This window comes from Aythya ferina, assembly GCF_964211825.1.
Source record: "Aythya ferina genome assembly, chromosome: 1".
Lineage (NCBI taxonomy): Eukaryota > Metazoa > Chordata > Aves > Anseriformes > Anatidae > Aythya > Aythya ferina.
This window is the reverse complement of record NC_140296.1, coordinates 150,115,489-150,141,391: the sequence shown is the minus strand read 5'-3', so window position 1 is coordinate 150,141,391 and position 25,903 is coordinate 150,115,489. Positions and strand designations below refer to the sequence as shown.

Here is a 25,903-nt window from a genome sequence, read left to right as displayed (position 1 = left end):
AGATGAAACAAGCTGAGGAAGGCCCTCGCGTTTGTTACGTAGCATTCGTGATTTTAGAGCAGGTAGGCTGAATGCCAGCAGAAAGGAGGTCAGTAAGGCCATGTGACTGCTTGGTAATTAGACTTGCTCAATAGCACAATTACACAAAAATATTAGCTCATGAGTGTTACATGACTGTTTAAAGAGAAAAGTTCATCAGAAAACACCTATGTATTAAAGGTTGCTATTTGCCAGACTTGAAGTACATTTTTAAAATGAACCGTAATCGGTGGCTCCGCAGAGGTACAGCACTGCTTTTAGCAAGGTAAGCCTCCTGGTTTTAGTATCCTCACACCACTTTTCTCACATTCATTCTGTTAGTCATACTTTGAACTCCGACAGACATGAGTTTTTCCCAGGTCACTGGAACCACAAACTCGGTAGAACATAAACTCTCGGTGTAAACCCACTCAAACTAAGGAAAGATCACGGTAAACTCCAGTAGAAGATTACATTTGACTCACGCCCCAAATGCTGAGGAGCTTCTGCTCTTAATCTCAAAAAATACATGTTTTTAACCAATTCAATACCCTGCCATACAGGCATGTGCATAAGTATCTTGCTCACAGTCATCCAGTGAGCAAGAAGATAGCGTTTGCTCATCAATTACAAGTGCTGAATGAGACAGTCAACCCAAAAAGCGCACTGTAAGCCTTGAGCTTGCACACTATGAATGTGTGTGTATTACCGCTGGTTAAAAATAGCTCATTAAAACCTAAAATGGAACCTAAAATGGATTCAGTCCAAACTACTAACTATTAATTTGAAAAAGGATTTATTTAAATCACTAAGAAAAATCTGCAGGAGCCAGTTATTCTATAAAAGTTAAGGTTTTTTTAAAAACTTGAAAAAATTGATGATCTCACAAAACCAGGCTATGAAAGCAATGGTATTTTGTACTCAAATCCATGTGCGGCAAGTGCCTTAAGGCATTCAGGTCCCTGGAGATTGTTTGAAGTGCTTTGGATAGCACAGTTGTAATTTACCCTCCTCTGGAGAACTCTATTTATACAGGGAGAGAAGTGGTGGCAGGGAGGGGGGACAAATAAAGAGGGCTGAAAGAAAAATGCCCCTCTTCTAAAAAAAAAAAAAAAAAAAAAAAAAAAAAAAAAACAACAGACAGACAAAACCAGAAAAACTCCACCAAAAACCCCCACCCCTTCTAACCAGCAGCTAAAGAAGATGGTGCTCTTCAGATGCATAACACAGTGCTGGGACCGTCTTCTAGAACACCAAGAACTACACTAAAGTAAACGAACCAGCAAAAGCACATGAAACACTTGACAGAAATGCACTCAAGGATTGCACTGGCTGGAGATCACACCAAGTCGTCACTGAAGAAGCGGGGTTGGAGCACTGAAGACACGAACTTCCTCTTGCTAGGATCAAAGTTCACATTTGTCCATCGTTCACTCGCTCAGAGCATGTAACCAAAAATGGTCTAGCACCAGTTAGCATTTCCACTGCAAAACGCACCAGAAACCTCTGAATTATCCTTAAGACGTGCGATTTCCTTAGTGCTTAGGCTTGTTCCAATTGCCTGCATTCTTTTAAAACTTCAGCAGTTTGTCCACAAAGACATTTGAAGTTTTAGGACTTGTTGTTCTAAATAAATTGCTGCTGTGAAGACAACCTAAAAAATAAAGAGCTGATACAGAAGAACTGCGCATCGTGGACATCAGGTATGGGAGGAAGCTTTAAATTGTTTGGTTGCATGAGCCTTATTTTTGATGGCGAAAAGGGAATAACCATCAAGCTGAACTTTTGAAATGTGCAATATTTCTGTTCTGAAGGGCAGAAATATGACTGCAAGCAGAAGTGGAGGTGCAAAGAAGCACCCAGGGGGATGTCAGCGTGCTGGTACAGCGATGCCCTGGGAGGGGCGGGGGGGGGGGGGTTACAAACCTGAAAGTGGGGATCCTAAAACCTGGAAAAAAGGATCCCGAGGGGCAGCAGAGCCACGGGCACCCCGACCCTGTTCCGTGGCTGCCCCACAGGGTCCCGGCCACCCCCACGGGGGTGTCCCCGGGGCACTCACCGCCACCTGTTGATGCCCACGTTGGACGAGCCGGCGAACCAGGGGTCCAGGATGTAGACGCAGCGCACCGTGTCGGCGCCCCGCACGCACTCCCGCAGCGCCGGGTTGTCGTGGAGCCGCAGCCCCTTGCGGAACCAGTGCACGGCGTTCACCCCCATCCCGACCCGGGGCGGCGGGGCCGGGGGGGGCGCTCAGCGGGAGCTCATGGCCCGGCCACCGGGGAAGGGTCCCGGGGAAGGGGGGAGGAGGCGGGCTCTAGGACCCAGCGGAGGCGGCCGCCCGGCGGGGCCGCATCTCCCGCGCGGGAGCGGGGACGCGGGAGCGGGGAGGCGGCCGCGCGCGCGCGCTCTCTCCTCGTGCTCAGCCGCCGCCCGCCCGCCCGCTGCCCGTGCGCCGCCGCCGCCACCGCCCCAGCCCCGCCCCGCGCCGCCCATTGGCTGCCGCCGCCCCCACGTGACCGCCGGCCCTCACGTTTCTGAAGTGTGTTTGCCGCCGCGGGAGAGCGGGAGGGAGGGGAGCGGGGGCTCTGCGCATGCGCGGTGCGTCCCCCCTCCCTCGCCTCAGCCCGCACGGGGCGGAGCTTGGTTTATGTAAGCGGCTGCGTCACGGCCCGGCCCCGGGGCTCCCTCAGTGCCCCCCCCCGCCCCGGCAGCCCCCGGGACCGCCCCTCAGCCGGCCCCGGGTTTCGTAACCGGAGAAATAAACGTATAAAGAAATAAACGCATAAATAAATGTATAAATAAACATATAAAGCATCGTCCTGTGGGCTGAATAGCAGCTGGCGTGCCCCCCGTGCCAAAGCGCCGCTCGGCGCCGAGCAGGGTACCCACGTTAGGTCAGGTCGGGTGTGAGGAAGGTGAAGGATACGTTAGTCAAAATGTTAATTAAAATGTCGAATCGCCAGGGAATGAGGCTCTCCGAGTTAGTAGGAAGAGAAAATAGGGTCATAGTGGTAGAAGTTGCTTGATTAACTAGTTAGGCTAACTAATTTAGCCCAGACTGTGGTCACAACATTCAAGAGGGTGGGGAGGGGTTAGAAGGGAAAAAAAAAAAAGATAACGTGAAGGTGTGAAATTACGAGAATCAAATGTGAAGAGTTGAGTATGAAATATATCACCTTAAAAATTAAAAGTGCTTTTTATGGCCCCTGTTCTTAACATCGCTGTATGCCTTCCTGTCATTCGTACTCACAAGCACTAACTGTTCTTGAAACTGCAATTACAATCATTAAGGGTTGGAAAAGCCCTCCAAGATCATCTGGTCCAGCCTTCCCCCTATCACCAATGTCACCCACTAAACCATGTCCCCAAGCACCATGTCCAACCTTTCCTTGAACGCCCCAGGGATGGTGACTCCACCACCTCCCTGGGCAACCTGCCCCAGTGCTTGACCGCTCTTTCTGAGCAGAAATGTCTCCTCATTTCCAACCTGAACCTCCCCTGGTGCAACTTGAGGCCATTCCCTCTAGTCCTATCACTAGTTATCTGCAAGAAGAGGCCAAATTAGGTAGGAAACAAACCGTGAACTGGGTTTGTAGAGCAGTTTCTTTCTGCAGTAGTTTTATTTCATGCTTAGATCAGAGAATTGAAAGTGTATTTGACAATGAAGCACTTCCAGAAAGAACAGTAATGGTTTTTCCTGTATGAAGGACGTGAACATGCAGTTCTCAAGTTAGTTTAAAAAAATGCTAATATGCCTAGGAATACCTGTCTACTCTAGAAGTTATTCATGTGTCTTCACATGACTTATTACTCTAAGTTTAGTTGAGAACTGATGCAGATACAGCTTAAAACACTTAGAGGATGCTGATTCATCACTGCTCATTTCGCTTCAAAGCACCACCAGCAAACTCCTATTAATCCAACAACTGCATATTCACATTTATTGTTGCATTCTGTGATAGGTGCAGTGATCACATGGAAGAAAATATAGAGATAAAAGAGAAACCCCCGTGATCACATCGATGTTGCCTCTCACTAGGATTTGATCCTGAAGAGATCTTTCAGTGTGCTGCTTTCAAAAAGAGTAGAAAAACTAAAAGTAAAGTAGTCTTTAGACTGTGCAGGCTAATAGAATAGCAGAGTAATAAATCTAATAAATAAATACTAATAGAATTCCTCTAATAGGTGGAATAGCAGAGATTAACACCTCGCTATGGGAAGCAGGAGGGCTGATTCCTGCATGGTGTATGCGTATGGTAACTGTTGCGGTGCAGGGTGCCAGTCAATAGGATCACTGGCTTCCCATCAGAGCACAGGCACTCAAGTATCCTAAATTTCAAACGCTGATTGCTTTGACACCGTAATAACACTCCAAAACGATCAATTTTTCAAAGGAATTTGATTTTTTTTTCCACATTTACTGTACTCATTCTCTCCTGAAAGCTATTCAAATGCAGACGCTTCCTAGCGCTTCCCCTCTAAACACCCCTAACCACAACAACTCCTATTTTAACCGGTGGCAGAACCTGAGGCGATTTTCCATGCCAGGGACCCCCCCGCAGCCCTGAAATGGCGGCGGGGGCCGCGCGGGGGGTCCCCGGGGCTGTGGAGGCGGCCGCCATGGCGGCGGGGCTGCCGGGTACGCCCGGCCCCGGCTGCGGCTCGCCCCGCCCGGCGGCAGGGCCCGGAGAGAGGCGGAGGGAGCCCGGTGAGGCGATGAGCAGCGGGGCCGGGGCCCTGCCGGCCGTGTGGGGCCGTGGTGAGGCCGGGGAAGGGGGTTGTGGGGTGAGGGGAGCTTGCTGCGGGCATGGAGCCGTGTGGGGGAGCCCCCTGCGTGGGGCTGCCGGGGCCGCCTTGCTTCTTCTGTAGCTGTTTTGGAAAGCGCGGCCTTGGGCTCGCGTGGTTTTGTAACCTTTCCTTCTGTCAGCAGGTGTGGAAAGGGAAATAGAGCTGCTGCTACAGAGCGTTTCTCCACTGAACTACCTGCTGCTGCGCCAGCCTTCTTCACGAGCTGCTCAAATCCAGCCTGTGCCGCGCTCTTCTAGGTAGATACTGATTCTTCCTGCTCAAGGCAAAGGGCAAGCTAAGCATGTAGTGGTTTCTTACCAACAAACCTACTAAAATCTGGCTGAGGTTTGCTGTAAGGAGCAGGGTACTGACCAGCATGCAGGAGTAGTTACACTGTTTGTGCCCTCAGTGGAAAAAAATTGTGAAGAAATACAACATGGACAAGAGTGTTTTTCTTTAAAAATATACCTACATTTCTGAGTGAAATGAATGGTAAATTACCCAGCTGATTCGAAGCAGACCTTTCCTATAGAAGAAGATACATGCATGAGTCCAACTAAACAACAAAAATCACAGTACTGCTACACTCTGTGGGTACAGTTTGCTGCCAGGGGGACTGGTGATAACTTCCAGGCAGACATTGGTTCACTTCCTCACTGCTGAGGTGACACCTGCTGATAAGGGGGTGCTGCTGGCAGTGAGAGCAAACACTGATCTGGGCTGTTCGTTTATTTTTAAATCAAATAATTTGCAACCCCCACAGCAATATCGGTATCTAAAAAGTTGCAACAGGTTCCTGCATTCAACGGGAACAGCAGTCAGTATAAGCTTTAAGAGAATTCTGAACTCTTGGAGCAGGTTAAATAGCCAGGAAATGTGATATTATCATTTACAGTCTCTGAAATGCATTTTAGACACCGAATCATAACTCCTAAGCATCTTCTCCGTTCCTGTAGTACACCATAACATTAAAATCCATTCAACTTGTTTTAATATGCGATAATTTGCTTAATGTTTTAGAAGGGCTCCTGAGTATCCCGGTCAAAGGTTGTTTAGCAAATAACGTTTTCTTCCTTTTACCATATTCAGTGTTTGTGCGTGGAAGATCCTCGCTAGCACCAAGAAAAAAAAAGACTGTGATGTCAAACAGTTTCAGACAATATAAAGCTTCTTTTAAGCAAAGTTAATAATTTCCATGTCAGGTTTTAGAAAAGCACAATTTACTATGTCAGATTTTGGCCTTGTTTTTTTTTAAAGAGCTCGGTAACTAATTGGTAAAATGACTGTATTTTAAGTGACTGCATTACTCACAAGGCAATTTTATTTAATAGTGGGATTACACATTGAAATAAAAATCATGGTTACTCTTCCAGTTTGTACTTTGGAAGCATCATCTGACACCCCCAACAATTTTAACAATACTGTATTTCGCTGGCAGTTTCCAGTTGAGCTGAAGCAATGAAGAAAGCCCTGATCCTTCAGGGTTTGATTTGGCTGGACCCATTGAATTCCATAGACCTACTCACAGTTTACAATCGCAGGCAGGTGTGCCTCTTCCTATGGAGGAAAGGCTTTGGTTTTCAGTCCCTGTGAAGCAGCCACTTTTTCAGGACACAAAAAACAGCACAGGAAAAGTTTGCAGCTTACCTCCATGCAGAGCCCGTACACAGCTACTTGTGAAAATCACTCGTTCAGTGCTGGAGCTCACTGGACAGCACTTCTACAGTCACCAAGTTTATGAAGATAAAATTATTAGCACTGCAGTTACGGCACATAATGCTTCATTGGACCGTCAGAGTTTGCCTCAGAGGTTTGAAACAACACTAAAAACCAAGCTACAAAAACAAAAAAACCACAGCATTTTGTTATTAACGTAAGCTTGCACGTAGTAAATTATTTTTGTAAGTCTTAATCTGTTAGTTTATGACGCTGTAACATAATAAGAGTCTGGATTTAGAAACTGAAAATCATCAACTTAAAAGCAAATACATTTTCTTGAGAAAAAGTATTTTACTGCTGGAAAATATTTAACACTACTTGGGAACTCGGTGGAGGCTCTACCACTTAGGTTCTTGAAACAAACCACGTATTTTTCTTGAAAGACGAGCTATAAATGAGGTTCTAGGGGTCTCATAGAGCTGTTCCTGCAACAGGCTTCTTACCGTACGTTATGCAAGAGTTTAGAGTGGATGATGATAACAGTCTTTCCTCTCAAAAAAATAAGTCTTACTTAATGCTCACGTGGGTACTTTTTGAAGCACACTGTGCTGTGGGAGAAAGCAGCTATATAAATAGGATTGCCAAACGCACAAAGTAATTGTATCTCTGCTCATTTATTTATTTATTTATTTTTACTTAGAGAGATTTTAAGCAGCACGAGCATTTCAGAGACCAGCAGTTCTCACTTCCACAGGGTGCTTGCAGAAGGTTGTTACAAAACCGCCACCTAGGAAGTTAAAGATACGCTTGATGACATCTCTGCGTGACTGCTGCAGCAGCTCCTCCGGCCGTCGCGGAGCAGGTGGCACTGCACGTGATATTCGTGGCACCTGGCACTCAGCCCGAGCAGAGCTGGGGGATCGGGTTCTCCGCAGCTACCTCGTGCTGGGTGTTTGGATCCCAGCTCAGCCACACCGTGGCAGTGACAGAAATTACCTGGAGACAGAAAGAAGGTGTCCGTGCGGCGGGCAGCTGTAGCAAAGTAGGGACTGGAAGAGGCAAGGGAAGGCCTGAAGATGACGTGCTGTACTTGCTTCCTCCCCCAAAATACCAGTTTGATTATTCAGCCCCAATTAACAGAGTCAGCTAGTGAGAAACATACATACACAAATGGTTTTGATGATTTTTTTTTGCCTTAATTGCAAGGAGAATGATTTTATAAAGCAGCTAGGCTGTGAACTGCTGCTGAAGGAGCACCAGGGAGGTCTCTGACACAGGGAGGAACAAATCATGCTCTAAACAATGCCTGAGCAGTTAAGCAAATACATTCAGACGAGCTAAGAAAGGCGTTAAAGCTGTTTTTTCTTATTACTATTCATTTAGTGGAATTACTGTCAAATTAAATTGCATAAAACATTCTTCTAATGCAGTACGAGTGAGCTGTAACGTAATGACACCGTCAGCTGCAGGAAGTGGCTGACAGTTTGGTTCTGGTGTGACAAGCAAGCAAGCATTTACATGGATGGAGCGCTGCCCCCGTATCAGGTCTGTTGCATCTGCAAGTTATTGTTCCAGTGAGGCATCAGTCAGAACATTAACCTTTCAGAAGTCTTTTTTTTCCCCCACTTCCTTATAGCACGAATGCTGAGTTTTGTGTGAATAACAAAAGATCCTGTTGAGAGTGATTTCTTCTGCCAGCTCAGTCTAAATATCAATGACTCCAAGAACATTACGAGGTATAATTTGTGCCTTAAATGTGTTTTCAAAGAATTGTTTCTCTCTCTGCACAGGGCTGCATTCCACGATGTTGAGAGGAGTCGCTCGTGGTGCAAGAGATACATTCACACTCCTGCTGGCGAGATCTCAGTACTGTAACCGCGGACTGAAGGTTTTGTCCTCACGGACTGAAGCACCAAACAGGAGCTTCTTAACACATTCCACGTATACAACCGATACGAAATCGAGCGAGGAAAATAAAAAGACCATTGAGAGTCTCTACAGGTTGTCGGTCGACGTTAAGAAAATACGCAGGCTGAAGGAGTGGGTCCTTCTCCAGGAGGTGGCCTACGTTCAGGAAGTTGCTGGCATCTTACAAGAAATGGGAGCAGATGAGCCCGCCGTAGCCAATATTTTAGAACGTTGCCCAGAGGCAATTCTCCGTAGTCCTGCAGAGATAAACGCTCAGAGAGCTCTATGGCAATTAGTATGCCAGAATGAAAAACAGTTGATTAAATTAATAGAGCAGTTTCCAGAGTCTTTTTTCACTACTGGGTATCACGAGAACCAGAAAGCAAACATTCTGTTCTTTCAAGAGCTAGGACTTAAGAATAATATAATCACCCGGTTCTTAACAAGCGCACCCAATATTTTCTACAGTCCTGTTGAAAAAAATAAAAAAGTGATAGAGACGTTACAGAGAAATTATCTAAGTTTAGGAGGTTCTGATGCCAACATGAGGGTCTGGATACTGAAGTTACTGAGCCAGAATCCATTTATTTTATTAAATACCTCCACTGCAATCCAGGAGAACTTGGAATTTCTCCAGAAGAGTGATTTCAGTGACCAAGAAGTACTACAGCTGCTGTCTAAACTTAAAGGTTTTATTTTTCAGCTTACTCCGACCACTATGCAGAAGAGCATGCTTTTTTCCAAAAACATCTTTAAGTGCAGCGATCAAGAATTAAAAGAACTAGTGCTGAAATGCCCGGCCCTTCTCTACTATTCTGTGCCAATTCTGGAAGAAAGACTCGGAGGACTGCTGAAGGAAGGAATTTCTATCGCGCAGATTAGAGAGACACCAATGGTGCTGGAGCTGACAACGCAAATTGTCCAGTACAGAATTAAAAAACTCTCTGCTTTGGGATATAATGTAACGAGCGGAAGCCTAGAAAGCTTAAATGGCACTAAGAAAGATTTTGAAGTCAATTACGGCAAGATACAGTCAAAGAAGGAGAGACCAATGTTTAATCCTGTTGCTCCTCTAAACACTCAAGACTAATTTGAATGCTGTATTTTAAGTTATGCAGAAGAAAATGATTAAAGAGGTCTGGGTTCTCTGATAAGAGCTGAAACAAAAGTCATCTTCACCAGACTGTAGTCATAGCTGTGCTTTGTCCAGGTGTGGGTTTACATGCACAACTTCATTGTACAATTGTAGCCTTCTAATGCTTCCAGGTAGCATCGTAGAAGCTGGCTGTGGGAAAGGTTGATTCACCGTGTACATAAAGACTCGTTTATCCCCCAGGGAGCATCTCATGGCTTTTTGGTTCTGTTGCATTTCCTCATCTAAGTGGCCACGAGCATCTTTGGCTTTTCAGTGCCATCACCGCACACTCCAGCCTGGGGTAGGGGCTAGGGAGAGACTCAGATGGGCCCCAAATGCTTGGGGAAAGGAAGAAGCCCCACTGCTACATGGGTGTAACAAAACTCCAGCCTGTAAACCACTGGTGATTAAAAATGACCATCAGCTCTGCAAACAGCTGCCGCAGTTTCTAAATATATGGGCGACAACTTCTCAGATATCACTGGATGATAATTGTTGACGAGTGCTGGCTTTTAAAATAGTACCTATCCGACAGCGTTTAAGTTCTTGGGGAATTTTTATATCTTTTCACATGTGGTCTGTGGATAATAGTATGAAATCGTAGCCCCATTAAAGATCCTCTCAGTAGAATTAGGATGAGTGATTTTATGTCTCAAAAAAGCCACTACCACCAAAACACCCCACAAGCTGCCCTAAGCAGCCATTCCATACCCACTCCCCCGTGACAGCAGGGCATAAATCAGGCACACACCCCCCTGGGCCATTCCCCAAGGTCATTTTTCAGCAGGCGTTTTGGCAGCGTGGCCAGGGGTGTTCCCTTCTCGAAGAGGAGTTTTGAATTACAGAGGAAAGCAGGTATTGAGTTACGTATTCGGAGGGTAGGCTGCACAAGACGAGGATTTCATGCGGCCACGAGCTCGGGGAGGGCTGGAAACATCTGGCTGGATGAGCCACCTCTCTGCTGCCTCTTCCAAAAGAGTTTTACAAGCTCCTTTTATAAGGATCGTTTTATAAGAGGAAGCTGGGAGGGCTGCCGTATTAAAATCATGGTCACTGCCTTTGTCACGTTAGGACTGTCAAAGCTGAGCACCGAAGGACAAAGAGCACAGTATTTGAAGCTGAAAGCTTCCTTCCCCGCAGACACAAGGGGGCATTTCAGCTCTCTGAAGGCACTCGTAATGCAATCTACTGCAATGATGAACCCCAGAAATGATCGGTGATTTAGGGACGAGAAGGAGGCCAAGGCATAAGAGAACGTTTTCCATAAAAACAAGTCTCGGCATTTCTACAGCTATCTGGTTTTAAAAATTCCTGCTACAGCTTATTCCCAACACCTCAAGTACTTCCAGTGGCAGTGGAGAAAACAGGAAAGTGACATATTTCCTTAACAGAGCCACAGCCTGAGTTATCCCAAGCTCATTCTCCCTTCCAAATGGTTCAATTCCCCCGCCCTTCCCCTTTTGAAACGAAAGCAGGAAGAGAGACTCTTTTTTCCATACCAGCAGACCCAAATTCATTCAATCCTTCATTCATAACCCTTTGCCTCTTCCCAGATACATTTATAATGAAATAATTACATATATATAAAAATATATAATTTTATATATTTTGTATTTTATAAATAAAATACATTTTCTTAGAGACTACTGCAGCACTGAGATCCTCTTCCTAATCTCTTGCTGTTACAGTGAATGTTTATACCACTCAATATTTGCACATAGAAGCCCACAGCCCAGCCTTTCGCTATAGAATGAGCAGTCAGGCATACAAGTAGCCTTCATGGGGGGCCAGGAAAATAATTTTTAATTTTTTTTTTAATTGTTATTTTTAATTAAGGTTCCACATTCCATTCTACTTCCTGTCATCTTAAAAGTGGGTCTCCCCAACCCTTAGTTCCCAAGAGAAAAACAACAAACAACCAAGCAGTGAAGAGGATTTTGCGTTGTGTCTGTGCAGACACCACAGAAACCTCACAGCAACGTGAGGTTTTTGCCAAGAGCTGCTCAGTGTTTTTTAGATCCGGGTTCCCTAGGCCATGATACAGCATGGAGAGTCACACCTAAGCCTTTACTCATCTGCCTTTCTCCACAAAGTAACTAAGGAAGCTTTCAAAAAGTCTGAAACAGCAACAATTTAATGTTTCACAAGTGCCAGGACAGAATCAGAACAAGTTCTTTAGGAGGTGACTTTTGTAAGCAAGTGGGAAATACGCAGAATATAGGACAAAGCTCTTTTCCAAAACTCAAAGCATGTGCCACGTTAAAGCATTTCACTTACAAGATTCAGAAGTAATAACTACAGGATATGCTAAGAACAAAACATAATGAAGTGCTGGCAGCTTTTTACAGCTCTAACATTGCTCATCTCAGACCATGCTCATTTTGCAGCAACTTTCATAGCATAAAAGTTAAAGAATGCCATAAAAAAAAAAAAAAAAAGGGTACGACCAGTTCAACATTTGTGTCCTCGGAAAATGATTGGGAAGGGTTTGATAGAGTGTCACAAATCCCACTGTGGTCCCAAACAGCTGGCTCACGGAGCTCACTGGTAGCACTCTGGGGTACGTCTGCATCAGAAACCGGGGGGAGCAGACCACATTAAATCCCTTGCTGCAGCTTGATTGCTTCTTGTGGCCAAGCCAACTTGTTTCTGTAGCTAACTGGGATCTTTAAACCAAACCGCATGCTGCACTGCTAGCTTTTGAGTACAAAAATAGTTAAATATTGTATTTGTTGCATAGACTTACCTCAACACATGCTTCCAGCAGATTGGAGCTAAGCAGCTGGTGCAGCTAACAACAGGAACAGAGAATTCTACCTGCTGGGTTTGCTGTCCCCACCTCCCCACGTCATTATGTGTGGTAATACCATGCCACCAACATAACCAGCAATCAATGACACCAAATAAAGTTGTTCCAGACTGCAGTTGAAGTACCAATGGCTCAGAGAGACTGGGCTGCTACTGTACCATAATTTACAGTTTACTTTCAACACCCATAAACATAGGAGCGAGTTTTAGACACGTGATGTATTTTGATTTTCTTTTAATTTCTAAGAAGTCTCCCTATATATCCTTCTTGTACAGCCATAGCCACTGAAAAAGTAAGCTTTTACATGCTTTGAAGTGTTTTTTTTTTTTTTTTTTTGTAGGAACACGAGTTTAAGAAAATACTGCATACACAATGTTCACAGCCTTCTATTACGGGCTTCCAAAGAAGTTACTTATTTGCAAAGTCAGCACGTGGGGAAAAAAAACAACAAAACAAAAAACAAAAATCACCAACAGCTTCTACTTTAAGGCAACCTCAAGCTGTGTCTTCGGAGTGCATTTTGCCTCACATACTGCAGAGGACCTACAGATGTTCTCGTTTGAGGTGTGTCAAAGTTTGGAGTCTGTCAATATACAGTTTACTTGGATGACATATATAAGGTTTTTTTTAAGGCCTCATACGCCTGTTTTTGGTTTCTTTTTAAATAAAAGTATTGCATTTCCTCAAAATCAAAATGCAAAGTGTGAGATAAAGATGTAGTGAAAAATTCTTGCATTTGTTTAAACGGAGCAAGGAACTAACCTGGCACACCACGGAGCTGAAACAGTTTTGCTAGTTCTTCAGTGGTTCCCAGCTACACCAAGTAATTGCTTTCAAGTTACAGAGTTGTGCTAGATGACCACAAACACCTGCCCAGTTTCCATGAAGCCCTCATTTTTTCTAGTGTCTCTAAGAAGTTGATCAGAAGCAAGTTTGCACTTGCAGGAAATGGATGCATATCATTAAGTACACCTGAGATTTTGCGATCTTGTATTCAGTAAAAACTGACTAAAAGTTTCAGATACTAGGAGTCAGAGTCTCTAAAGCTTGTTCTGTGAACTGTACAGAAACAACAGGACACAGCTTACACAGCTTCACCTAGTAAAGAGACTTTTTTTTTTTCGAATAAGGCATTAAGTTAGTTTTTATGATCCCTTCTACCACATTACAAACTTTGTCACCTCCTATCTCCCACTCGTTTCCAATTTCTGCACACCTCCAGTTCTGTTTGCTGCCAGTTCGCTCTGGCAGAACGCATTGATAGTTTCCAGGCTTCCTACAGACACAGTTTTGTAACTATTTAGGCACATCCAATAATGCCATTACACAGCTCAAGGATCCTTAGCAGGAGGATGTGGATGCCACTGAGGACAGTAAACGGCACCTCATCAAACAGATGGTCCGGCAGACATCACCAAGGTAAGTTTCTATGTTCACATTTTAGTCCAAAACTGCAAGACTTACAGTAAGTGAATATTCAAATATGTATAATCCCTTCAGATACACGTACTCACTTCTATAGTTACCAAGTGTTAACATTTCACCAGATACAAAGCTTGAATCTAGGCTCTAACAAATCTTCAGACACTGTGCTACCCAAGCTGCTTCTGTCCTTGTCAGATGAAATTAAGTTACTTGCACAGCTCTGTAGAAGATGGAGTGTCTAAGACGCATGGCTTCTCATGGTCCAAATCTCAGCAGATTTTAACGCTGCCGATGTAATATTCTGGAGAATCAAGTATGTCTCTCAGTTTTGGCTTTAGTCAGACTTATCCTTTTTCTTTCCTGTTAAAGGCACTTTACTTGCAACAGCAGATCCTACAGCTGTAACACCTCCAGCCACGGCAGAAACGCTCCCTTTGACTAGCCCTACTCCCATCGAAGGCACAGACGTGACCGCTGTTTTGGTAATTTCCAAGCTCTTCCCTCCAATCCAAGCAACGCCCCCAATCGTGGCACCAACAGCTCCCTTTGTGACACTGAAGATGCCACCAGTCACACGGGAAAGCATGCCCGGCTGCTGCTGCGGGTGGTCCTTCAGCGCACCTGGGGGAGGAAACAACATCGAGTCAATCACAGCACCGTGATGAAAGCATTTTCAGAGGAGTTATTCATGAAAAAAAAAAAAAAAGAGCTGTTCTTTGAAAAGAGCTCACCTTGAGAGAAAGCTGTTTCTCTCCTTGCTACTGATTGTTTTGAAGAAGTATTTACAGGGGTTGCATGCAGGGGGCACAAAGGAGGCAAAGAAGGTTATGAACAGAAGAGCCATCAGGAGTCAAAAGAAGTATGAGGACAAAATTGATGCAAAGGCCTCACAGTATCATTTCCCTTCTTCAACATCTACACAAACCTAATTTTCTTCCTAAAAGGTGTTTTCAGTAGTTCAGAGAGGAAAGGTGAAAAATGAGCTCTTTACATGCAAAAAATTGTCCCCAATAGCAGTGTTCATGGGCTCCCAACAGAAATCCCAACATGACACGCAAAAACAAAACTCAAGCCATAGGATTTCTGCATGTTGTTGACCGTCTGAATCTGTTCTTCCCTTTTAATGTTACGTTTAACCTGTATTTTGCATGGTTCTTTGCTGTATGCCGTAAAGTGATTCATATTCCATGTTTGCGGTACAATTTCTTAGCTTCAAACTAACAGAAAATATTAGAGTAATAGGAAGACTCCCAGAACTAGCCATTTAGTCCTCCAGTTTAGTAAAGTAGCCCATGTTTTTAGCTGTAGGCCTCAAAACCCTGCAGATACACACACCTTGTCTCTAAAATGAGCTAGGACTGTAACCCCACATGCCACTACTGCATAAACTCCAACCAATCTTGAAAACAACAGGGCTTCTGAAGCTGTTTGTTTTGCACAAGCAGTATGTTAACACAAGCACACAAGAATCTGTCACCTACTACACCCATAAACCAGCTTAGGCCTGGCACATGTTTGTCTGCAAGGTATTTTTGGTGCAAACCTTGAGAAATCTCCAGTCTTTACAACCATGTTGGACAGGTAAGCACATCTCAGCTCCTGCCTTGTTAATTCCTCACCAATCCCACATACTATTTTAGAACAAGTTTCAGAGAAACAATGTCAAGAGACAGCTAGTTAACAAGAACGTTAAGAGTCACTGAATTTATTGTAATTTCTACCTGCCTGGAGGTAATATATGGGATTTAGTGGATATGTTTCCCTTTCTTAAGGAAAAACAGCAGGGGGAGCCAAGAAAAGAGCAAGTGGAACTACAGTGAGCAGAGCCAAGGAAGAAGCAAACACTAAAGAAAGAGGGGAAAGTGTCTGCAGCAGAAAGAACATGCTTGAAAGAAGACAACAAATCTAGACGGGTTAGACAAAAAATACAAAAATAAAATCAGATCTAGATCCATCGAAGACCTTTACACAGCCCCTGTGAACACATTCACTCTGTATTGTGATGTGCCATAGGAGAGCCAGCAGAAGAGGTCTTTGTCTCCCATGACACCTTCTTAGGCTCTCCTGATTGTTGGCAACTTGCACTGAGAAGAGTTTCCAAGAGTCAACTTCCAGCACTCACGTACTACAAGATGAAAACTAAGGTGAACAACTTCCCATGGATAAGCAGTGACTTTGTGGTTAACACTACAAGTGACCCAGGACTCCGAATTTATTTTTAAAAATGCTGAAATCAGAGTTCCTAAGTGTGCAACCAAAATTATTCAAACAGCAGATGCTGTCCAAATGAGAGAACTTTTTAAATATCGCAAAAAAGTCATAGAAGAGCAACAGTGCCACTCAAAGAAGCAAAGATACTAAAAATGCTTCCATCTTATACTAGTCTCTCTTAAGAAATCTGTACGAATAACAAAAAGGATTGTGGAAACTAGGAAAATGACAGCCTTTTACTTAAAGCCAGGCAATAAATAGCCTTGCTGGTTCATTCTACACCTGTAGCCCTCAGCCTGAACATCTCCAGCACAAATGCACTGCCAACACAAGCAAGTAGAGATTGGAATTAACATTTACATACAAAAAATATTTAAAAAGTTTTTTTTTTTTTTAATTGTTGGTCTATTTCTGTTCTAGAATATACATTCCTGGTCTCCACGTTCCTTATCAGTACGAAAAAGCTAAAGACAGCATGTTGCTAGATCTAGGGAGAAAATGACACAAATTCCTTGATCGGGACTGGCTCTGCCACAGTACCTTGAAACCAGCTTCCCACTGAAAGACACTGACAGCAAACCACAGTTTGAGCACAGACCACAAAAGTAAAGAAAGTAAAACACGAGAAAAGCATTACTCATAGAAAGTAAGAGCAGAAAGGCTTCTATATACTCGTTTCCTTAAAGTCTTTGGGCACCAAGCTGGTCAAGTGTCATTTGGACAAGCTGGAAATACTTCTATCTTTACAAAAAAAACGGCAAACCAAAACAGCAAATTGGTGTTGGAATGGAGCCTTTCCTCTAAGAATTTTCTTTGGAGCCAGTTCAGAGCCAATCTTCTTGCCAGCATCGCTCTGGTAGCCTTCCAGCCACAACTGGCCATCTTTTTGCAATGCTGTAAGCATATCACATATGACAGCCTCGTATGACATCTAAAATAGGGATGCTCTAGGGTATTCCAATATTTTACTAACTCATAGGGCTTGAAGACTGCCCATGAAGCAGAAGCAAAAGGCAAAGAAAGCTCTCAGTGATGGTGTTTCCATTAAGATGAGTTGTATTTCATTCCACTCCTCCTCCTAACTATGGCAGCCTTCTCCATCTGTTTAAGCTACATACCCAAATTGATTATTTTCATATTGAAATAAGAAACTGTGCAGAAAAAAACAAGTCTTAGCTACTCACAAATTTTAAACAAAACCCTGCACTGGTGAGTGATGACAGAGCCCTGCTGTTACGTTCTGGATCTGGACAAACTACTCAATATTCTAGAAAGATTAAAAAAAAAAATCCCTTCACCATCTTCTTGATGGAAGAATTGGTCATGATTTACCAACCAGGCCACTGTTAAAATTGTATGTGCGAGGTTTAATGTGTTAAAAACACAACTCAATCTTTAAGGGGGAAGAAAAAAAGGAAAAAAAACACTATGAACTTAGACTAAAATGTTAACACACACTAGGGCACAGGTTCCAACCTGGCATTTGTTTTCAGAAATGCTTCTAGGATCCTGACAACCCCTTAAGCACTTAAAAAGAAGAATTTTCTTCTAACAACATTACCCTGTAACAAGTTCATGTATAGTAGGGCTTAAGAACCACTGTGCTACCAAGAACTATTTCTCCCTTTCCTCTCATCTCCTCGTACTTGCGCTTCCCATCTAATAGTCGTTAAGAAAATAGCAAGCTATTCCACTTGAACCCAGTCAGCTGCAGCGAGTGGACAATACTGTTGTTCAAGTGAAGTAAATTGTTCTGTTAAATGACACATAAAAGCTGGAGAAAGAATACCCTGCAAACAGAGCTTTAAATTACCATTATAAATGGAAGAGTAATGAAACGAGAGGAATCAGGACTTGCTGACCTCTACACCCGATACATTTGGTCTTAAAGTACAAGAAGACAAAATCCAGACAACTTCTGTGCCAAGAACAGTTTTTGATCTAGTATGCTCCCAGCCACGCTATGCAAACAGCATTCCTCACAGTGCAGCTGGTCCGCAGCCTGGATGGGAATATTGCTCATTCACAACTTCGTTTCCTCTTCAGATCTAATAACTGATGTAAAATTCATTTGGTTCATGGGACCAAGATGCCACTGCATTAACAAAGTCAAGCGTTCCTTTGTTTTCACGGAAACACGAGATTAAGTCAACAGTTAGAACCACAATTAACTTTATTATGGAAAAAAACTCTGCAGAAGTAGCAGCAAGCACATCTTGTTTCAAAGTCACAAGTACTGTGAACTCAGCAAGGCACCCAAGAGTGAAGCTGGGCTCTTTTCATCTCACATATGGGCAGCAGAAACAAACGCTCAGCAGATCAGTTCACATCTCTTGAAACTTATCTGCAAATTACAGTATCTGCCCACCTTCTCTGTAATTTATCAATAGAATTATTAATTAAATTGTATTCAGTGGCTTTCTATCAGGATAATGCAGAAGGGAACAAGAACTGCAGGCCCATCCTATCCCAGGGCTGGGTTATTTACCGTTACTTCAAAGTTAGAGAGTTTAGGTTGCAGGGTGTTGTTTTCTTTCAAATAATTGCACTTTAGGTGAATTTCTGTAAACTTACTTGGTATTATGGAAACTAGTACATACCTTCTGGCGGTTCATCATGAAGGTAGGATGGGACTTCCTGTTGATTTTTGTCCTTTTGATTCATTATTGCCTAAAAGATAAATTCACATTATTCTGTACATCTCTTCTGCCAAAGCAATAATGTAACCCCTGAATCTAAAATTCACATAGTTCAAGAATAAGAACTTATTTTTAATTACTAGAAGCTAGCATCTGTTGCCTAATTACTGCACTTTTTATCATCAGACTGTGCTGTTGCACAATTCTACCAGACTCAATAGCTGAGGAGTCGATGCCCCTATCGGGCCAGCAGGCCTGGAGGGAGCGGTCACCCTATGCTAAGCACATCTCAAACCTAAGAAGTGATCAGGAGAAAACAGCATGAAAACAAAACAGCCACTGTCATGCGATAGCCTATGCTTATGCACTACAAAATAAAAGGTTAGTGATCCTACTGGCGAACGCTAGAAAAACAACAGCATGCCTCTAAGATCTGTTCAGACCTAGAAAGCAGTAGCTTAGAGAAACAAGTCCTTGCAGGAGAATTTGAATAAACGCCAGAAAAAAAAGAGTTGAAGTAAATGCAATAAAAGCACGCTAGTTATCTTGTAACGGTACTGCCTACACAACGCAGCGATAGCAGCGGAACTGGAGTATTTCAGCTATGCACAAACTTTCCAATGAAAACATTTCAGAAACAGGTAGGTTTTTATTATTGTTATTTACTGAAAAAATACCAAAAGCTGTTTCCTAGAGCAGTTCTAGCACAGCAGTCCCCAAAGGGAAGGGGAAGCACAAGAGAAAGCTCAAATCAGCAGCGCTGCTCACTGCATTTCCCTCTCCTGTGGGGAAGAAAGCAATGCCTGGTGCAGGACCTCCCCCACCAATGCATGCCTCAGCCCCAAGACCTACCTCCTCCCCAACCCTCAGTTCCCTCCTCAGCAGGTACTGAGGTTAGGAAAAGGGGAAAGAAAAAAAGAAGCTGCGTTGTGCCACTCAGCATCCTTCCATTCTCCTGCCTCACCACTGACTTTCTCATTTCCCTTCTCCCTGACCAAGCACAAGGCCTTTATATCACTCAATTTCCTCCTGGACTCACTGACCACCACAAGAAGAATTCCAGCCCCTCCTGCCGTGCCCAGACCTCTCCGCAGTTCAGGTGGGTGAGAAGAAAGCAGGGGCTGAGATCTGGAAGAGGGATGAGGAGGCAGAAGCAGAACTCAAGGGTAGGAAGACTCACCTGGGAAACAGCAGCTAAAACCCTCACAATGTAATTACAAAGTCAAAACATCACAGTAAGAACCGGCACCCACACGCTGAGTGATAGATCTTTGGATGAGAAGAAAGCCGAAATTGAATATTAAAGAGTCCTCACAACCAGCACTAAGGGCATCAGTTCATGACTCTACATATCTCTAGATACACAAGAAGCTGAACAGGAAAGCAAGCAAGAACATCTACCGCCAACATGGCTAATTTTATGGCAAGGCCAAACTCCTTTCAAAAGCCTGAAATGCAAACGTGGAAGCTGAGAAACAGGGAAGTGCTTAACAGCACATCATTATGGAAGACTAAATACACGAAGGCTAAGAGGCAATTGGAAAATGTAGCAGTTATATAATTCCTTGTTAAAAAAATTAAGAGCCTGACAGATCCCAGGGAGAAACAGAGGCGGTCCAGGGCTCTGTGAAAGGACCAGATTCGGTGCCAAGCGATTCTTTTGCATTCATTCTCATTATTATTGCGAGCTGGGACATATACGAGGATTTCGTCTTCACTGAGATGAGACAAATGGATGTTTTTGTATCTCAAAACAAACATAGCAAGCACTGTAAGAAACATAAGGCAGACACTGCAAGAAACTGACAGGCCTGACATTTCAATCGGAACTTCTGTGCACAACTAAGTAACTGTGCTGCTACTCAGCAGGTGGTCATTTTGATCATTAAGATGATTACGGCATTAGGAAGGAGATTTTAATTTGCTGCATTAGGAAAAATCCTTAAAAAAAAAAAAGAAAAAAGATTACAACCTACCATGTCTTACTTCAAACACAGGAAAAGTGACAAAAATGATTGTAAAGACTCAAGGGAGACCCAAATGAATTAGGACAGAGAATAATTAGTCGTTACGAAGAACAACCTCTACAATGCATTTAAATCCCCTATACCTAGCCCGCACGCAGCTCCCAAAATAACCCCAGCTGAAATTCGTTGCTTGAACTCCCCAAAGGTTCTGTCAAGAATTCTTCCTAAGAGCTTCAGAAAAAAAATAATTTCATAGGCACAGATAAGGTACTGGGATTATAAACAAGTTTAGAGGACAGATGGAAATTAGTTTTGAATATGGCAAAATGGTAGGAAGTGTTCCAAGACTCCGTGTAAGGCTTCGTATGTGCCACCACTAGGGAAGTGCTGGACACAACAGCACTGGTAGTAGATACGGCCCCAATGAAGTATCAAGGATCTATTGTGCCAGGCATTGTATCCAAGTATTTAATAAAGACAAGCCCTGCCCAATAGGAAGAACTAGAGTAAATCTGGCAAACAGATAACCTGGGGAAAAGACTGCTTCGCAGCTCCCTGAAATCCAGGTTAGGCGACTGTCTGATTTACGTGCAGCTCCTAGCAAAGATAGATGAGGAAAGCAGCGTGTTGGCAGGAGACTTTCACAGCAGGGCTTCTGGTTTAGTGGCAAAGTATTAGAGAAGAAAAAAAAAAGTGAAAAATTGCAGCACTACATAAAAACAATGACGCATTCCCTCCCCTTGCTACCTTCCCCAAAAGGTCAAGGTTATGGAAATTCTGAGCACAAGCTACTTTTCTTTTAAAAATAAATTTTCTTTTAAAAAGAAATACACCAGATTTTTACCCAATATATCCCTCACCTTCTAACTACCTATTACAATTACAACTCCTTTTAAACCACAGAAATGCTGCACTCTCCTAAAACTATATGGACTATGGTGTTCTACGGTAACTGCTGTTTTAAGACCCCAGAAGTCAGCAGAGAACTTCACTGGTCTGAACAAAGCAGCTAAGGAAAAACAAGGCACTCTTGATGGGACTGATTTCATCCTAGAAAGAAGAGAGCCGAGAGGCATCTGGTGACCAGAAAGTCAAAAGCTTTTATGTGATGCATGGTTCTGTGGGTGCCTGGAAGCACTCCAGTGATGCTGCAAGAGGTGTACCTAATGAACTCGTGAGGAGTTTCACGGCTGTCCTACTGCCCCAGCGTAAGGGAAAACAGAATCAAATCACTGTCAGAAAAGGCGTACAGCTTGACCCAAAACAGAACTTGGCACGGAGGAGAGCTCACAAAGCACAATCACAAGTCCTTTTGTTTTTCTATAGCTCTTCAGTGAAACACAGAACCAAGACCTACCTCCAACAAAGGGCTCGAGCATGAAATTTTAAGATATCTAGGTTACAGTTTGCGTACATTGTTGTATCTAGTTTTGTGTGTCAGGAGACTTAAGAGCCTCCGAAATGTGACCCAAAATCCTGTGTGCTAAACAGCGTGTAGCTTATCTGGTGAACGGGAAATTCTGAGCACAGGACCATGTCCCAAACCTGGCTCCTGTTCAGAGATTTAACATATTTCTATTGAATGGAGGTCAAGGATATGGAATAACTTTGTGGTGGCAAAAGACTTCATGTAATCTTCAGAAGTAGAGGGCACTAATATATTTTTTTTCATTAAAAAATGGAGTTAGCAAACAGTTTCTGGTTTTCTATCTTTTACATAACATCATCCTAGTGAAAGCACTCACCTACAATTCAACACCCCCTTGGTCTAATAAGATCCAGGCTCGTACGTCCCACCTTGCAAGGGGGTCCTCTGTCACCAGACTGCCGTGTATCCCCAGGGAGGTTCCTTCTCACTCTCCCTGCTGAAGGTGTGTCCCCACAAAAAAAAGAAAAAACAGAATTCATGAGACACAGAAGAGATTAAAACTCTCAGCCAACACCTAAGGCACTAATCTGGAGGCACAAGGATAAGGTTTTGTGGGTAGAATTAGGTCATTCATACACGGCATTGATTAAAGCACCCTGGGAACTTAGATCAGAAGCTACAGATTCAAAGTTCCCTGTACGCTGAATCATGCAGAGACACAGAATACAACAGCAAAATTAGCAGTATTGCAAGCACATGCAACAAGGCAAAGCTGAACTTCAGAATTTTTATGATACGTTTTTCAGAACTTTCTTCAAATTTTGCTACGACTGGTAAAAAGAAAAAAAAAATAGGACAGGGGAGATGCAATCAAAATAGATCTCTCTGGTATTTTCATCCTGTGATCTCAGATTGAATGTCTCCTGTCACCGGGACAAAAGACTCATGCTTCATTTCACACACACTCAGTGATCACACAGAATCAGGGAGTTAGATCTCCTTGAGTTCTGGCAGAACTCATATGGACGATCAGGCAGCACACATCTGGCCTACCAGCGGCACTTTCCAGTCTCCTTTGTCATTTGTGCAGGTAAGTAAATAAGCTTTGTGTTTTCTTAGTGAAGCAGTAGAAATAAACGCAGGTCTTAAGGGAGATTTTGAACAAGAAGATGTATAAACTACCTTCTGCTTCTTTCCCTCCACGCTCATGAATGTACTATTCATTCAAGAGGTAAGGGATCATTTATCATATGTTTTAATACACTGAAATATGGATCAGCCTTCATAGCAGAAGAACTGGAACTCACTTTTTCAATTGGTTTTGAAGAAGAAAACCCCTATTTCCATACTGTCAGAATATGAAATATCTGTAAGTTTTAGACTTTTACATGGCCATAAAGAAAGAAGTGGTTTAGAAGAGAATTGTAATTTGAGAGCTGACGCTGTTAGTGGGCCCTGAATGAAAGCTCTACAAAGTTCCGGAGGTGAAGTTAGAGCCACACATACATTCACATCCAAGCTGTTAAAAACAAAAATTTCTCACCAAGTATATTCCTTTGTGAAGGAGATGCCCGGTCAGCTTCTACCCCAAAGACACTCTGCATACACCTGCAAGAACGGGAGTAGATTAATGACATTTCACGTAACAGTGCTACTGCCATGATCCTGCCACGTGTATAGGTGGGAACCACACACCCACAGCCCCGCAGCAGGGAGAAGCAGACTCAGCACGGCTTTAAGAAGCCAGAACCGTATGCGATTTATCTCACCAACACATTGGTTTTCCTTCTGCGTTCCTGAGCAACAGAGATGATTCTACTTAATCTGTGAGCTATCACGAGGATTACTACACCGTGTGGCAATTGGGCGATGTCAGGACGCAACCTCTCCTTAACGAGCCCGCGGTTCTTGGACAGCGACTGGTATAAAACGTTAGCCTCCAGCTAAGCAGCGGGCTCTAACCGCTACGGACGCGCGTGCAGCTTCCCCAACTTCAGATGATGCTCGTGCTGCCTCTCTGAACTCCCACACAAAAAGCCCTACTGTTTCAGCTCAGCAAACCCGGCCGGAGCAGCAGCCAGTGAGAGCTGGCTTGTTTCAACGCCACCACTCAGATATTTGTGGGCAGCAACGAAACTACCCAAGGATGAGGCCAATTCCGCTTGGCAGCACCGCGCCAGCGCTGGATCTACCCCCCTGGCACAAGTTCACGTCAGCTACCTCGTCTTTGTCCACCGCGGAACAAGCAGCCTCCTTCTGCCCATCAACTTGGGCGGTCAGAGGGCTGAGCTACAGAGCTGGAAGGAAAGACACCAGCCCTCGCCACGCGTGCAGCTCCCTGTCTCCCTTTCACCGGCTGCAGTAGACTTAAAAGCAAGCCTGATGTATCCCCCACACATGAAAAAACTTGTTCGAGGGATGATACTTTAAGAAACGCATTTTGGACAGAGTAACCGTGTTCTGCTCTCCGAATTAAACAGGGAAATAAGCACAAAGCCACAAAGGTGATCCCACCCGTGACTGCTCTTCAAGCTGCACAACTGATCCCTGGACTACTTGCCTGCTTGCTTTACGCCCTGCAGGAGTGCTTGTAACATGTCACGAGCCAGAGGGCTAAGTGCTGTTAGCTCTCTCAGACGCAACCCTCAGAGCACAGCCTTCGTGGAAATGTGTTTTTCAGCTATTTCATGCAAAGGAGGCACTTGACTGAGTTTCTGAAAGAAGAAAGTTGATGCTAACAGCACTGGAGTAAAAAAAAAAAAAAAAAAAAAACAAATCCAGGCTTGTAGAAAGTGTGTAGTTAAAACCCAAGAACATAGCTGACATTTCAACAAGCCTTCTGTTTAAAAGCCAAGTTTCAAAACTCAGCTCTGGATACAAAGCAAGAGGGGCTTGAAACTGAGCATGCCGATTTCGAAGGAGCGAGACACAGTTTTCAGGGAAAAACGAGGGCAAGTTCATCAGAAGTTTCTAGGTGTGAACCAAGAAAAAAAAAAAAAAGACCAATATACAAACCCCCACGCAATTAAAGCCAAAAAAAAGAGGCATCACTGGTGGAAATGAAACCACACCACCTTTACTCTGCCCAGGATGTTACAGCAAGGCAGGGGAGCAGCTCCAGAGAGGGCACGGCCCAGCAGCGGCCGCCCCACAAACGTCCCTGCTCCTCGGGGGGTTTTCACACCCCACAAGCCCTGCGCCCTGCCCTAGGAGATGGGGTAGGACACTACCTCATAGCCAGCAACAGAGCAGCCGCTGAAACTTCTCGCTAATGAAGAATAATGAGCGTTTTCCCCCAAGGGTTTCTCATCTGTCTGCTGGAAACGTGACATCGCGACCCGCTCGCTGCCAGGCGACGGACCACCCTTTGGGGTTGATCTCTGGGCGCCGGCGGGGCAACACCAGCACTACCCAAACACCGCTCCAGAGAGCTTAATAAATAAATAAATAAATAAATAAATAAATAAAAGTCCAGGCAGGATTTACTGAGCAGCCCTAAAACCGATGTGCACACACACACACACGGCTCAGACTCACTTTGGACTCGTATTTTCAGGCCGCACCACGTAAACGCCCGGGGCTGGGTGAAGGCAGCCGCGCCTGGCGGCCCTAAAAACAACCCAAAAAGCAACCCCAAACCCTACAAACCCAGCCACCTCTCCCCCGTTTCTCTCCACCACCCCACACCGGGCGGTCCCCAACCACCACCACCAGCAGCCCCCGAGGACCGGGACACACTGAAGGGGGACACGGGGGGCAGCCCCGGCTCCCCTCGACCCTGACGTGGCCACCGAGGCCTCCCCACACCCCCACAGCCCCGCTACCCCCAGCTCCGTCCCTCGCTCACCCACCCCCGGGCCCGGCTCCGCCGCTGCCTTTCCCCCGGCGCCGTTCTCCGCTGTCGACGTGGCGCCCGCCCCGGCGGCAGCCGCAGACCCCGCCCCAGCGCCCGGCGCGGCCCCTCGGCGGCCGGGG

At 44.5% G+C, this 25,903-nt stretch overlaps 3 protein-coding genes and 1 long non-coding RNA gene across 11 annotated transcripts in view; 1 reads left to right on the top strand and 3 right to left on the bottom strand.

The window, feature by feature from the left end:
- Nucleotides 1-2,374, bottom strand: part of CRY1 (cryptochrome circadian regulator 1) — a 37,787-nt gene extending 35,413 nt beyond the window's left edge. For both annotated transcript variants that reach the window (XM_084524855.1, XM_084524856.1), the window contains exon 1: nt 2,078-2,374. In XM_084524855.1, coding sequence (XP_084380981.1) covers nt 2,078-2,235 — 158 coding nt within the window. In that variant the 5' untranslated portion in view covers nt 2,236-2,374. The remainder of the gene's footprint in view (nt 1-2,077) is intronic.
- A 2,216-nt stretch (nt 2,375-4,590) lies between these two features.
- MTERF2 (mitochondrial transcription termination factor 2) lies at nt 4,591-9,712 on the top strand. Of its 5 annotated transcripts, none has more exons than XM_084524774.1 (4): nt 4,591-4,726; nt 4,949-5,063; nt 7,166-7,327; nt 8,256-9,712. In XM_084524774.1, the coding sequence occupies exons 3-4, from the start codon at nt 7,276-7,278 to the stop codon at nt 9,461-9,463; spliced, it is 1,260 nt and encodes a 419-aa protein (XP_084380900.1). In that variant the 5' UTR covers nt 4,591-4,726; nt 4,949-5,063; nt 7,166-7,275; the 3' UTR covers nt 9,464-9,712. The 5 variants fall into 5 exon arrangements, 4 of the variants coding, with proteins under 4 accessions (XP_084380900.1, XP_084380902.1, XP_084380899.1 ...); XM_084524773.1 differs by having other exon boundaries at nt 4,698-4,777; XM_084524776.1 differs by lacking the exon at nt 7,166-7,327.
- Nucleotides 5,538-7,152, bottom strand: LOC311439310. Its single transcript, XR_014694648.1, has 2 exons — nt 6,454-7,152; nt 5,538-6,363 (listed from the first exon to the last, which is right to left on the bottom strand). It is a non-coding gene; the product is annotated as an uncharacterized lncRNA (long non-coding RNA).
- Nucleotides 9,713-12,534: 2,822 nt separating the features above from the next.
- TMEM263 (transmembrane protein 263) lies at nt 12,535-25,884 on the bottom strand. Of its 3 annotated transcripts, XM_084524818.1 has the most exons (6): nt 25,780-25,884; nt 24,489-24,642; nt 23,472-23,536; nt 22,305-22,424; nt 18,554-18,623; nt 12,535-14,363 (listed from the first exon to the last, which is right to left on the bottom strand). In XM_084524818.1, the coding sequence occupies exons 5-6, from the start codon at nt 18,615-18,617 to the stop codon at nt 14,077-14,079; spliced, it is 351 nt and encodes a 116-aa protein (XP_084380944.1). In that variant the 5' UTR covers nt 18,618-18,623; nt 22,305-22,424; nt 23,472-23,536; nt 24,489-24,642; nt 25,780-25,884; the 3' UTR covers nt 12,535-14,076. The 3 variants fall into 3 exon arrangements, with proteins under 3 accessions (XP_084380944.1, XP_084380943.1, XP_084380945.1); XM_084524817.1 differs by lacking the exon at nt 24,489-24,642 and having other exon boundaries at nt 25,780-25,869; XM_084524819.1 differs by lacking the exon at nt 24,489-24,642 and having other exon boundaries at nt 25,776-25,840.
- Nucleotides 25,885-25,903: the final 19 nt, after the last annotated feature.